The 15,142-nt window shown below is 41.2% G+C and overlaps 1 protein-coding gene across 1 annotated transcript; it reads right to left on the bottom strand.

Moving 5' to 3' along the window:
* Positions 1-9,508: 9,508 nt before the first annotated feature.
* On the bottom strand, positions 9,509-13,549 carry ecrg4b (ECRG4 augurin precursor b). Its single transcript, XM_076302564.1, has 4 exons — positions 13,467-13,549; positions 12,730-12,780; positions 12,102-12,265; positions 9,509-9,849 (listed from the first exon to the last, which is right to left on the bottom strand). The coding sequence occupies exons 1-4, from the start codon at positions 13,534-13,536 to the stop codon at positions 9,700-9,702; spliced, it is 435 nt and encodes a 144-aa protein (XP_076158679.1). The 5' UTR covers positions 13,537-13,549; the 3' UTR covers positions 9,509-9,699.
* Positions 13,550-15,142: the final 1,593 nt, after the last annotated feature.

Here is a 15,142-nt window from a genome sequence, read left to right on the forward strand (position 1 = left end):
TAAATTTTATATATTATAAGAGATTAGTATTATAAGAGATTTAGCTTGAATTAGATGTCTGAAAGCACTTGTGAAATCTGTTAATACCTAGACACAGTTAAGACCCATGGCATGTGTAATCCTGTTAAAGGTCAGGATCTTCAGCAGGATTTCACGAATGTCCATAATTTAGAATAAGATTTTTCAAGTTTCTTTTTTTTTCTCACTCTTTCTCCCCCTCTCTTGCTCTCTCTCTCTCTTGCTCTCACTCTCTCTTGCTCTCACTCTCTCTCTCTCTCACACACACACACACAAACTCAATCACTCCTCCACACACACACACACACACACACACATAGAGAGAGGGACAGGGAAGGAGAGAAAGTTCACAGCACCTAGAGTATCAGTTTTGACATCTGTTTCACACCCTCTGATTTAATTCCACTAATTGAGAAGGTTTCTCAGTTGGAGGCAAAGGTTATGAATCCCAAACCGAACTGAACTGATTTACAGCTACTAAAACTAGATGTACCGCAGAGCGGTACAAAATATGACCGCCGCCCAGTCCAGCACATTTTTTCCACAAAAATAAATCACGCTGAAAGGCCTATATGATTCTAACTGTCTCACTAAATTGCATTATCCACACGTATTCAATTCTCACTGATATCTGCTAGACAACAAGTACCAAAACATGATTAGTTCATAGATTTCACATGTAAAATTCATTTTATACAACCCCACCTCCATCTTGCCTGTTCATAATTCTGAGAAATTCTTGAATTGTGTGCATGTGTGCATGTTCATGTTTATGTTGTGTGTGTGTGTGTGCGTGTGCGTGCGCTTGTGTGTGTGCCTGTGTATGTGCCTGTGCAAGCGTACATATGTCTACTGTGTGAGTATGTGTCATACGTATGATTACTGTGAATGTATGTGTGTGTGTGTGTATCTGTTTGTGCACATGTGTGTACATGAAATGGGTTAACATGACCCCTGGAGGCAAACATACGGAAAAAAATGGTCATCCTAGTCCCTACAGTTCTCAAGATATTCACAGAGAACTGTGTCTGCCCTACCCTCCTTTCGGGGGTCCAGTCGAGCGGGGGGGCTACAGATCAAAACGACGGTTCCATGCTATCCATGTGGGGTTACATGCCCACCAAGTTTTGTGTACCCCGGTCTTTCAGTGTCCCGGGAATCATTGTTGGTGTACGTCACTAAATGTACACATAAATTATTTTATTGTAAGGCCCCCCATGAACGAAAGTACACAAAACTTGGCATGCATTCGGAGGGTGTCATAATGATCCTACACTTTTAATTTCGTGCAGTTTTGACCTTGTCAGCCAGAGATATTGTGATGAAAACACCTAATTTTTTGCTTTTTAATTTTTAACTAGGTGGCGCTATACATGAAATAAGTGGTAATGGGATGGGTTGACATGCCCCGTTAAGACCAACATACATAAAAAAGGTGGACCTCCTAGGCCCTACGGTTCTCGAGATATTCACAGAAAACTGTCTCCGGCCACCTACAGGCCAGTTGGTGTATAGTAACATAAATTAATTTATTGTGTGGCCCCCCATGAACGGAATTCCACAAAATTTGGCGTGCATACAGAGGGTGTCATAATGATCATACACTTCCAATTTCGTGCAGTTTTGACTATGTTAGGTCACAGATACCTTCAATTACAACACCTCATTTTTACTTTTTTGTGTTTAACTAGGTGGCGCTATACATGAAATGAGTGGTTATGGAATGGGTTGACATGGCCCCTTGAGATCAACATACAAAAAAAAATGGTCCTCCTAAACCCTACGGTTCTCGAGATATTCACAGAAAACTGTGTCTGCCCTACCCTCCTTTCGGGGGGTCCAGTCCAGCGGGGGGGCTACAGATCAAAACGAAAAACGATGGTTCCATGCTATCCATGTGGGGTTACATGCCCACCAAGTTTCGTGTACCCCGGTCTTTCAGTGTCCCGGGAATCATTGACAGAAATTTGGGCATGCGAAAAAGAAAAAAATCTGACTAAACCTATATGACCGCCGCTTCGCTGCGCGGCGGTCATAATAAGTATGGATACAAGGGAATAAATAACCATCAGATAAAATCTGAAAACTGGGGGGAAATGGGAGGTTTGCCAAGTTTAGGCTACTGCTTGGGTGCAAAAGACAGCATGCTACTTTATAGAAATTCACATTATAATGGCAGGTAACACTAACTAGATGTACCGCAGAGCGGTACAAAATATGACCGCCGCCCAGTGGGAGCACATTTTTTCCACAAAAAGAAATCACGCTGAAAGGCCTATATGATTCTAACTGTCTCACTAAATTGCATTATCCACACTCAATTCTCACTGGTATCTGCTAGACAACAAGTACCAAAACATGATTAGTTCATAGATTTCACATGTAAAATTCATTTTATACAACCCCACCTCCATCTTGCCTGTTCATAATTATGAGAAATTCTTGATTGTTTGTGTTATGTTTATGTTATGTGTGTGGGTGTGTGTGTGTGTGTGTGTGTGTGTGAGTGAGTGTGTGTGTGTGAGTGTGTGTGTGTGTGTGTGTGTGTGTGTGTGTGTGTGTGTGTGTGTGTGTGTGTGTATGTGTGTGTGTGTGTGTGTGCGTGCCTGCGTATGTGCCTGTGCATGGAAGCGTACATATGTCTACTGTGTGAGTATGTGTCATACGCAGTGCCGGCCCAAGCCTTTTGGGGGCCCTAAGCAGAATTTGATTTGGGGGCCCCCTCCCACAACGCAGTCACCTGTGCTTGGCGATAATTGACAACTTCACACTATAATGTCATATTATAAATTAATACAGTGAGGTTATGTATTAATACAGCGACTGATTATGAACTACTGTCCCCCTGGACACAGATGCATAAGGACCCTCTCCCCCTACCCTGTTTGTGCAAATGTGGGTACAAACGGGTGGGTGTGTGTGTGTGTGTGTGTGTGGGGGGGGGGGGGGGGGGTTAGATGTGATTTCCTGTATTCTGGTGCATTTTTGGGATGGTCAGCTGGAGAAGGGCAGTACCTAAATTTGTTCAGATTCATAGCCTTTTGCTTTTTGACTTATTGGTAGTGAATTCACACAACTACTTGGGGTTCAGGGTCCCTTGACCTCTTGGGCTCGGTAGGCTCATTCAGTAATCCATCCTTGCTCACATGCCAAAAATGTTTTGGGGCTCCAATCTAGACTTCTGGCCCCATGTGCTTGGTAAACCAATGTATTAATATAGTTGTTATTTACACCAACCCTGTCACCTTTTAATCTTAGAGGGTACTAAAATCACAGATTTATTTGAAACATTCATATTCAAAGTGAAGCACTAAGGGTGGTTTACTGAAGTTGAATTGACAAATAACAAAATACAACAGCATTTGTATTTGTTGTAAACAAGTACATCAGTTTAATGACTTGTTTTTCAACAGATTTGCTGAACAAATCCGCAAATGTGCATTAAATGAGCAATTTTCAACTACAAAATAAAAACAAAATAGACAAACATTAATAATCAAAAATAAAATGTCCCAAAAAATAGATAATTATTCCTACTTCGTTCCTGGTTTTTAGGCATCTGCAACTCTGCAGTGGACGAACCTGCAATGATTAAATAAATACATAAATAAATTAAAAAAAAATGATGTTAAATGTGTCGTGTCATATTAACAGGCTATGTAACCATTTGCCATCAAGAAAACCTCACCTTCTGGTAGGTGGAGTTAGGTAGAGGTAGAGATGTGCTCCAAAGGACTTCAACAGTGTCTCTGAAAAAAAAAAATATTGCATAAGTGCATAGTTGATCGAGCAGAATGAGTTTATTTTGCTATCATTACTTACACTCAAATAACAAGCAATTCCACATGTAACAATTCATATTCTATTGGCAAATGAGGCATAATCAAAAGAGTATACTTAATTGCAGTAAGGTGAACGCTTAACATGGTGATCTACTGCAGCCTAAATATTAGGGTAGCACCGCTACATCACTTGCCACTATCTTAATCAAATGTAAGTTTATTTTCATCACAGAAGTCTCCCCACCCAACATGGTATATTTTCTCAAACACTACCATCTCTCTCCAAAGATCTTAGAGCAGAGCGCACTGCTGTTCCATCTTTGCCTATGAAGCTGGAACGTTACCGATGCCCAGAGTCGCGTTAGTCAGTGGGTTGGGTTGGGACTGGGAACCTGGGCTTAGTCTGTTGTTGCTATCAGACTTACCACTATGTCACATATTATAGAGCAGTAATAAACTATCAACACTTTCAGGTACGAAATCAGAAACAATCCCTCTGTGGTAAATTTGCCTTCAGCTACGTTTTCATGTAGCTACTGTAGTGCTAATGTCCACTTCAGTCAGCTAGCTAACTTTAATTTACGACATAATAAGCCCACCTAGAGCAAGGGTACATGCTTGATTGAACATCCAAAACAATCCCAATATCCTTGACATCTGAAATACATCTAGATAAATATATATTAATGGGAGACATTTCTCTGTTGATGGCGGAGATTTAGCTCTGGTGATGGCTTATATTAGATCATGACAGCTAGCTAGCTACCTCAAGCACAAAACATACTGTAAATAATCATGCAAAACATACCTGTATCTTGCTCGTTTTTCTCCTCCTCTGTCATTTTCTTCGTTCTGTTTTCGGCACCAGAGAGATACGTCCTTTTTTGTGACTTGTCTTAACATGTTGAACTTGATGCAGTGTCTGCACGAATTGTATATGCACCCGAGGTGTCTAGCACTTTATGCGCGTGACTCAAAGGCTGGCAGACACAGTAGCAGTAGGCAGGCATATTGATCATGAAATCACAATTTTCTTGATTTGAATGATAATTGTTTCATTTATTCATTCATTGATGTCACTTGTTTACGTTATTTATTATGTAAAAAAAAAAAAAAGAAACTCGATTGGGGGCCCCCTGGTGGCCAGGAGGCCCCAAGCAGCCGCTTAGTTCGCTTATGCCTCGGGCCGGCCCTGGTCATACGTATGATTACTGTGAATGTGTGTGTGTGTGTGTATCTGTTTGTGCACATGTGTGCACATGAACTGGGTTAACATGACCCCTGGAGGCAAATATACGGAAAAAATGGTCATCCTAGGCCCTACAGTTCTCAAGATATTCACAGAGAACTGTGTCTGGCCTACCCTCCTTTCGGGGGGTCCAGTCCAGCGGGGGGGCTACAGATCAAAACGAAAAATGACAGTTCCATGCTATCCATGTGGGGGTACATGCCCACCAAGTTTTGTGTACATTGGTCTTTCAGTGTCCCGGGAATCCTTGTTGGTGTACGTCACTAAATGTACACATAAATTGTTTTATTGTAAGGCCCCCCATGAACGAAAGTACACAAAACTTGGCATGCATTCGGAGGGTGTCATAATGATCCTACACTTTCAATTTCGTGCAGTTTTGACCATGTCAGCCAGAGATATTGTGATGAAAACACCTAATTTTTTGCTTTTTAATTTTTAACTAGGTGGCGCTATACATGAAATAAGTGGTAATGGGATGGGTTGACATGGCCCCTTGAGATCAACATACAAAAAAAAGGTGGACCTCCTAGGCCCTACGGTTCTCGAGATATTCACAGAAAACAGTCTCCGGCCACCTACAGGCCAGTTGGTGTATAGTAACATAAATTAATTTATTGTGTGGCCCCCCATGAACGGAATTCCATGAAACTTGGCGTGCATTCAGAGGGTGTCATAATGATCCTACACTTCCAATTTCGTGCAGTTTTGACTATGTTAGGTCACAGATACCTGCGATTACAACACCTCATTTTTACTTTTTTGTGTTTAACTAGGTGGCGCTATACATGAAATGAGTGGTTATGGAATGGGTTGACATGGCCCCTTGAGATCAACATACAAAAAAAAAATGGTCCTCCTAAACCTTACGGTTCTCGAGATATTCACAGAAAACTGTGTCTGCCCTACCCTCCTTTCGGGGGGTGCAGTCCAGCGGGGGGGCTACAGATCAAAACGAAAAACGATGGTTCCATGCTATCCATATGGGGTTACATGCCCACCAAGTTTCGTCTGCCCCGGTCTTTCAGTGTCCCGGGAATCATTGACAGAAATTTGGACATGCGAAAAAGAAAAAAAAAAAAAAAAAAAAAAAAAAAATCTGACTAAACCTATATGACCGCCGCTTCGCGGCGCGGCGGTCATAATAATTAGGCTTAGCTTCTCGGTGAGGATGCTGCGACTTGGCAGTAGTTTAATGTACCCCAGTCAGCCGGGCTATTGCATAATATTATAATCTGTAATTAGGTTGATTGCGAATTTCATGTGACCGCGCTACACGAACATATTAGGCCTACTGTCAGAAGTTATTGCTCCCACTCTGTCGTAGGTGCTTGTTTGCATGTCAACAGCCACGGTTTCCAGCAGGCTACATGAGTTCATTGTTTAAAGAACAACAACAAAATCAGCCTGAGTCAGTACAAGTTGTTCTATCTGTTTGTCTATGCTCCATAATGAAAATCTAACACTTCTCTGAAAGGCTTGTGCAAAATTCTGAATTTTAGAATTGGCCTCCATTCAATTCATGAATTTAAATTTGAACTGAATTGTTTTTGATCTGTTTCTGACCTCAATTCAAATTCAAGAATTTCATTGGAATTTAGGAGTCATTCTCAATTCAATACTGAATTTTCCACAAGCCTGCCCCAAAAGTCCCTGTATAGTCCCAGTGTAAATTGATGCCCAGGGCAGGCCTTGTCAAACATTTGGTACCGACATCTTGTGAAATGTTGTGAAAACAACAGCAGGGTTTTACTGTGTGCAATGAAGGCCTACACATGTCTAATGCACTTCAACAATGTGACTTCGGAATTGGAATACTCCACGTCTTAATACAATTATCCGTTTGTCTGAGGATGACCTTATTCTGGTTAACGTAATCAGGAAAGTATAGTGCCATAATCAGAGTATTGCCTTAATCAGGTTAATACTGAAATAAGGCTGTCAGTAAAAAAAAAAAAACTGTCGTTGGGTTTTATAGTCATTGAGCTCAACACAGGTGCCACGCCCATGTGGTGTCCTGACAACATGAGAATAGGCTGCAGTGATTCCTCATGGTTGTCATGGTCACTGTCAAATGGCTCCGCAGACCGCGCAGAATTGACTTGCAAAGCATCCCTTACCCCGAGACAGGGCTTGGCTGTTGCATCACATGACAGATGAGTGTGCAGTTTACTGGAGATCAACAGAAGTCACAGCAGAAGAGTGTTATTTGTCACTTCTTTCATAATGCAAAGTTAAAATTCAAGGCACTTGGAATTTCCTTTTGTAGAAAGGAGATTAAATTATACCTTTTTGGGCCGAGCCTTACATTTCTCCACTTGGATGTTTATGGGTAATCACAGCAGTCATGTGAGCTCCTTCATGTGTTTGGGGTAAAGGTTCCTCAACAAAGCCTCACATCCCAGATTAACTCTCAGTGGCCTAGCTAAACTGTACATGGAGACAGACATTCTTACCAATGTCAGTAATTCCTGGAATTAATCCTATGGTTTATCCATGTTTCACTGTAATGGCAGGGAGTGTGTTATGAAGCGAAGCCACAGAGACCAGAGGGGAGAGGCAGGATGTCTGGGCTGTCTGGTTGTAGTCTAGAGAGGGATGAATGTCTCATTAGGTCTTATTCCCATCATTTAAGCCATGGAATGCTCATTACCTCCTGAAAAACTAAAAAACGTACCAGAACAAGACAGACCATACAAGAGTTTGTCCCGTGTAGTATAGTATAGTTTCAGACTCCCTAAAGTCAGACTTTCTTAGTGAAAAGAGGACGATACTGTTGTACTGTAATGTTTCTTTTAACTCCAAAGAATGTGTTTTTGCTACAGGAAATCCCCCAGAGGGTAATTAAAAGTGGTAAACATAGTTCTTACTGCTTACCTTGTTTCACTTACGCAAGGAACTCCAGAAGTGTCCTCCACTCCCAGTGAGACTTTCACAGATGTTGAGAGGTGTGTATATTGCTTGAATATTCAAGATCCTCCTAATAATTGTCTTATGAGTTTGGAAAAGCAATAATTCACTTTGGGGAAAGTCTAGTAATTACATGAACTAGGCCTTAAATGAAAACTTACAACAGTCCAAACTCGAGTCCTACATCTTTTGTATCTGTACTAATTTTCATTCATGACATTCAACTTTTGACCTTCTGCTGGAAAGGTCTGCCATTAATTGTCCATTCAATGCCTCCTCGAAGTTCTCTGCATAGCATTCCATTTCTATATGTCACATTATATTTGTAATATTAAAGGAACCATATGTAAGATAGTGGCCAAAACTGGTACTGCAATCACTTTCAAATTACTGTAGAGCGGTGTATCCCCTCCCCCCTGACTCGAGGTTGCCAACCCGGATGCCAAAACACTACTGACTTTGTGATTAGTAGATAGGTAAAGGGTGGCGCATCAGGCCAAAACACAACATGACATGACAAAACACAACATCAACATCAGTTGAGGGCTGCAACTTTTAAAAGACAATATCCTGGCCGGACTACTGTTGTCAGTGATATAAGTATTTGAAATGAACATGATTTCTTAATGTCTAGTGACATATCATGGCCATTTTATGATTAATTGAAACACATTTCTTACATATGGTTCCTTTAATGTATTATAATATTAAAACATTATATAAATGTTATGTATTTATACATCATGTTTATCATTTATGAAAACAGCAAATTATACATGAATACAGGCTGTGCAATAGTATAAGTATATATACTCTTTTGATCCCGTGAGGGAAATTTGGTCTCTGCATTTATCCCAATCCGTGAATTAGTGAAACACACTCAGCACACAGTGAACACACAGTGAGGTGAAGCACACACTAATCCCGGCACAGTGAGCTGCCTGCAACAACCGCGGCGCTCGGGGAGCAGTGAGGGATTAGGTGCCTTGCTCAAGGGCACTTCAGCCGCACCTACTGGTCGGGGTTCAAACCGGCAACCCTCCGGTTACAAGTCCGAAGCGCAAACCAGTAGGCCACGGCTGCCCCAAGGCAGTCCCCCCCCCCCATGGGCCCCCATGTTACTCAACCCAAGTAAAATAAAATATATTCCAGACTTTTTCATGGCCCTCTCTGCCCTTGCACCCCTATAATCCGTAGGGGTTTTACCCCCAGTTGCACCCCTATAATCCGTAGGGGTTTTACCCCCAGTTTGGCGCCCCTATAATCCGTAGGGGTTTTACCCCCAGTTGCGCCCCTATAATCCGTAGGGGTTTTACCCCCAGTTTGGCGCCCCCTATAATCCGTAGGGGTTTTACCCCCAGTTTGGCGCCCCTGGGACTGTTCACTGGATTTAACTAATGCATGTTTTAACTGCTCAAAAAAGCTTCTACAGAGTACAGTTTAGTGAATACACCACTTTAATACATTCAGTTGTGTGTGTAGAATATAGTACATGTTTCCCATCATATATTTGCTCATACATACAGTCTAGTTGAAGAGGCACCGGTAAGCCTCAAGGCAGACTGAAATCCTGAGGATTGGATTATCTAGTAAATGATATGAGTCTAGCACAGTAGCAACAGGCTGAATAGATTAACTTGGACATCGGCAGTACAGCATTGGTCATATCACTTTGGTTCCCACTACTGTAGGGCACTAATGAGGAGTGGACTTCCCCTCTGGGCTGAAACCGAAGGCAGATTAATAATAGTCGTAATTGACGTTGGCGCCGTATCGGTACGATCGAGGGTCATGGTGTCCCGTTGGGGAGTTCTCGTCGTAATGGTGCTGCTGGGTGTGGTCTCTGGACCTGGACTGGTCCATCCAGTAAGAGAGGTCCGTCTCCAGCCTCTGAAGAGGAACAAAAAGGCAACAACTGAATACACACAGAGTTCAATTTAATTGTCTTATAAAAGAGATAAACAAAAACAATATTTCAAGCAGTAACAATGCAAATAGGGGAAGTGTTGATACATGTCAAAAGTGTTTATGTTTTATGCAAATAGCGAAGGGTTGATGTTTTGGAATTGACAGGAGGTCATAGTCTGTCATTTGTGACCTCATACATGAACAGCATATCACCTCAAGCATTAGGTGGGCACATCATTATGAATTATGATTTATTAAGCATGATCATGATTATTTCTTTTTCTGCCAAAAATGTGGTCATCACTGCTCAAATTCTGATTTGAACACACTGTTGCAGTTCTCTGAACACATTTCATTATTCACCACTTTAGTTGAGGGACATGACATGACACAGACATGATGAATGCATGCACAATTAATTAACAATTGATGATCATGCTTAAGAAATCATGAATCATAATGATGTACCCATAGTACATAATGCTTTAGTTGATGTGTTGTCCATGCATGAGGTCATGAATGAAAGACTATGAACTCATGTCAATTCTGATGTTTCATCAGACAGAAAGGAATGAAGTAATGCATAAATCATGAATTAATTCATGCATGAATTCATGATAATTTATGTACCCTTACCGTAAAGTGTTACCCAAAAGTGTTTATGATTTATGCTCTTCTCATAGTGCAGTGCAGGGACTTGATGTCAGGAATAAAAATAGGTAGCTAAACCCTGGTTTATCATTTTGATTTTGTAATGTATAATTCTGGAATTAATTTGTTCTTAATTGCGCATTTAATTAATTTTTTCTTAATTAATAATTTTTTAATTATTTCTGTAACTTTAATATGTAGCTAATATACTCACTTATACAGTACATTAAATAGTTTATTTTATTCACAGGGATCCATTATGTTAGCAGAAGACACATTTCTACAAATCATTCCAAAAGAATCACACCATTTACAGTTCATGAATTGACAGGGTTTCTAAAAGACTTTCATAAAAGGTATGTGTAGGCTATACTTTGCAGTCAGACTCAGTCAGCTCATAAGGTCAGTTTGAAAACGACTGGACAAAGAAGGAATGTGACGTGGGGTCACCATCATAGACAGGAAGTGAGGTACAAATGAACGTCTACTGTGATGTGGGCACATCTGTGGACCCAGAAGGACCTCAGATATCCGGCCATTAAAATGATCACACACTCTCACCTATCCAAGCTGTCAGCTCAGCCATAATCACATCACTGTGGCAAAGCTGTCAGTTTAAGAATAACCATGGCATTAACATGACACAGGATTCAACCTCATCAACAGGGCATCAACACCACCTGGCCCTCTCCTTAATAAAGCAGTCATTAGAAGTGACCATGAGAGTTCATTTATTTAATTATATGAATACTGACTTGTTAACGAAATAAGAGAGGAGAAGATAAAATATGGTGTATTCCCCCACAACAATGCTGGTGGTAATTACAGAGAGAGGTAGCTCAACCCAGTAAGGGAGAAAAGAAATAAATACAATCATTTCAAACAATCATGAAATCATTTCTACGTGTGTGCTACAGTACAGAGTGAAATAATTTCTACGTGTGTGCTATGTACATAGTGAAATCATTTCTACGTGTGTTCTATGTACAGAGTGAAATAATTTCTACGTGTGTGCTACGGAGTGAAATCATTTCTACGTGTGTGCTATGTACAGAGTGAAATAATTTCTACGTGTGTGCTACGGAGTGAAATCATTTCTACGTGTGTGCTACAGAGTAAAATCATTGTGTGTGCTATGGAGTGATTCAAGTCAAATGACACGAGTTACAAAAAAACTCCTGGATAACTCTTTTTGCACATTTTCAGACTTGTAAATTTGTCACGTATAAAGATTAAGGCACAGAATGTGAAAAAAAACAGTATACTTACTGCCTCATCATAGCCCATGTACATAAACAGTATACTTACTGCCTCATCATAGCCCATGTACATAAACAGTATACTTACTGCCTCATCATAGCCCATGTACATGAACAGTATACTTACTGCCTCATCATAGCCCATGTACATAAACAGTATACTTACTGCCTCATCATAGCCCATGTACATGAACAGTATACTTACTGCCTCATCATAGCCCATGTACATAAACCAGTATACTTACTGCCTCATCATAGCCCATGTACATAAACCAGTATACTTACTGCCTCATCATAGCCCATGTACATGAACAGTATACTTACTGCCTCATCATAGCCCATGTACATGAACTGCATGATCCACTGCTGTACGTCTGGCCTGCTGCGGTCCCAAATGTTCCTCTTGGCTCTCCGTAACGATGCCAGGAACTCCTTGGCCTTGGCTGGTGCCACGGCGACGGATGATGGGGACTTTGGCGGCTCTGCAGCTGAAGGTGAGAGCGAGGTTAGGTACACGCACTGCACAAGACCTGCCCTCAGGCAGACAGACAGACACTCCTTGTCACAGACAGACATGTGGCGGTCAGACACACAACACACCTCCCGGGGTAGCTCTCTGCTGAATTATCCTGCGCTGACAGCAAGACAAAGTGTCTGTGACATGTAGCGAAAGCCCAGGGCCACTGCCACACTCCTTTATCAATGATAATTCTCATTAATAATAATGATGGTCTCTCTATGACATGGCCAATGATCAATCAAACTGTCTAGGCCAGCCATCAAGGTCAAAATCTAAAATTAATCTAATCACTCTTGCACATATGTGGACAGCACAAAGGTAGGGGGGGCATCAGTGAGAGGCCTTATTTCAAAGACTGAGAGGAATGTTAAGTTTATGACCTCAGTTGTGGTTTGTTTACATAAACAACACAAATGTTAACACATTGCCTACCATCTCTCTTCTTCAGGAGCCTTTTTAACAGGTTCTCATCGCTGGTACTGTCTGTGAAAGAAATGTGAAAATACAGCTCATTTAATGGTGAAAGTTTAAACATCCAAAAACCATCCATTAACGGTTGAACTCAGTTCTGATTAATACACTAAATGAATACTAAATTGATGAAAATTGGTTTGGCTTGAGGAAGGTCCTCACAAAGCTCTGATGAGGATGCAAGCACACACCTGAATTTCTGAGGTGCTTTATCGACTGGATAAGCACTCTTGACATTTGAATAGGTGTCCTCGCACAACAAGCTTCACCACACCACCCATTTGGTTTTGTGGACTGCAGATCAACTCCTGACTTGTTTTCTAATCTGAGCCGTGTCTTTCAGGAACCCCACCTTCATTTTATTTGTCAACCCACTACACTTTCTTTAACATATTAACAAAATTATTAACACCAAAAACCCTATCCCAAAAGGTCAAACTGAGTGCGAGATCAAACAAAGAAGTCAAATCAATGGCATTAGGCTCGTTTTCCTTCTTTTTGACAGAGAGTGAGAGAGAAGAACAGCAAGCGTTTAATGTTTATCTTTAACATGCCCAGTAGAGAGAGGGTGAGAGATAGCGATGGTGGTCAGCCCTGCACGGACTCACCTGAAGGTCAGCACACAGACAGGGACTCACCTGAAGGTCAGCACACAGACAGGGACTCACCTGAAGGTCAGCACACAGACAGGGACTCACCTGCAGGACTGCACACGGAGAAGAGTGTGATGAGCAGCAGGAGCTGCATCAGGCGCTGCTGCAGAGCCATGGCTGGAGTAGAGTAGAGTGTGTGTGTGTGTGGATGTGGAGGGGAATGTGCTACCACCGTACGGGGGCTTCTCCCGAGACTGCGGAGGAAGGGGCAGACCTGGGGCCATCAGACAAACATTCCTCCCCACAAACCCGCCTAGTCCCGCGAAGGAATGCGCTAAACTTTCACGGCCACTCTCACAGAGACACCTCTGTGCTGCTCCCAAGCCAAACCTTGGCCAGTGTGTGACTTGGGTGTTTGTTTGCCACCACAAACCGCCACAGTACTTTTCCTCCGTCGTGACTTGCTTCATCCTCAGAAACTGACACCGGCACTGCATCGATTTTTAAAAAAGGTGGGACACAAAACACAGAGCATGTACACACTAATGAGCTGTTTGAATTTATTCAGACCAGAAACATTATTTTACACGTGCAAAGAGTCTGCAAAATGGTGGGTATTCTTCTTTTTTCTCTGTGAAGAACATTGCTGCGACATTCTGCATCAGCGTGACTGGAATCTGGAATCATAAAAGCATAAATATTTAGACGCTGGAGAAAATCCTGGTTGAATGACCCAAGGATGAATGAAATGAAATGTAAATAATAATAATAAAAAATGTAATACCCTGCCTGTCTCCCCTACTGAACAAATCTATGAAAACATTGAAAATCTCATTTTGAATACAAACATGTCTTACTAAATGTATGGTATGATATTACATGACATATATGACCAAAGCAATGCATTATTTCATTTATAACGCATCTGACAAGCATAAATTTGACATTCAACAACTACAACCACTGTTCAAAAGGTCCAACACATATCTATCTAAAACACATGAACAATGACAATAAATCCAATTTCCTCTCCATAGTCAAAATATAAAAGAAAAAAAAAAGCTTTTTGAAAATGACTGTAAATGTACTTGTATAGCCCTTGGTAGTATTTATGGAACACATCTCAGGGTTATTTTGTCAAGTTGCTTTTCTAGCATAACAGAAGGAGCAAACAACTTGGGGGGAAACAGATGTTTCTCAATATGCAATAAACATGCAACCCATCCAACTGCTTTCTCCTCTTTTAACTCAATTTCCTGCCTGTACTTTAAAGTGATGCAGGGTTCCATAAGGCATGCCCCCAGTATCCAGTAGCATCCTGTAGAAGGATTGTAATCCAGGAAAGTTGCCTCCTTCCTGTACTCCATTTCCTAGAGAACAGTGGATTTAGTATGCTGTGTTACACCGGTAGACATGATGCAGGATGCCTGTATTGTCAAAGGACTGAACTGCAACAAGGATGCGTCTTTCAAGAGCATGTTTACTTTACTAGTGAACTATTGTGGGAAGAAAGGGTGCTGCTCTTCTAGAAGAGTAAGATAAAATACACTTCTTGTCACAAAGGACACTTCACAGTACCACAAATTAGATGCTACATTTTATAGGTTATGGTTTCAACCTGTCCAGAAAAATACAGTAAAATGTATCAATGATGTATCATTGTTCAACCAAATAGATCATTATTTGGAAGTAATAATGTGGAATATTAGACAAAAACTAAAAACTAAAGAAAAGAATAATCTTACCAAAGTAATTTCCCTGCTATGCAACTATTTCATGAG

The sequence above is a fragment of the Alosa pseudoharengus genome, unplaced genomic scaffold (genome assembly GCF_046254945.1).
Source record: "Alosa pseudoharengus isolate Yale_2024_CS ecotype anadromous, Long Island Sound unplaced genomic scaffold, YU_APseudo_1.1 YU_APseudo_1.1_scf_24, whole genome shotgun sequence".
NCBI classification, from domain to species: domain Eukaryota; kingdom Metazoa; phylum Chordata; class Actinopteri; order Clupeiformes; family Clupeidae; genus Alosa; species Alosa pseudoharengus.

Coding starts and splice junctions, on each gene's coding strand:
- ecrg4b (XM_076302564.1), bottom strand. CDS start 13,536: ATGGCTCTGCAGCAGCGCCTGATGCAGCTCCTGCTGCTCATCACACTC. Junction 12,781..13,466: donor CTCCGTGTGCAGTCCTGCAG/GTGAGTCCCTGT, acceptor TTTCTTTCACAG/ACAGTACCAGCGATGAGAAC. Junction 9,850..12,101: donor ACATGGGCTATGATGAGGCA/GTAAGTATACTG, acceptor GTTCCTCTTCAG/AGGCTGGAGACGGACCTCTC.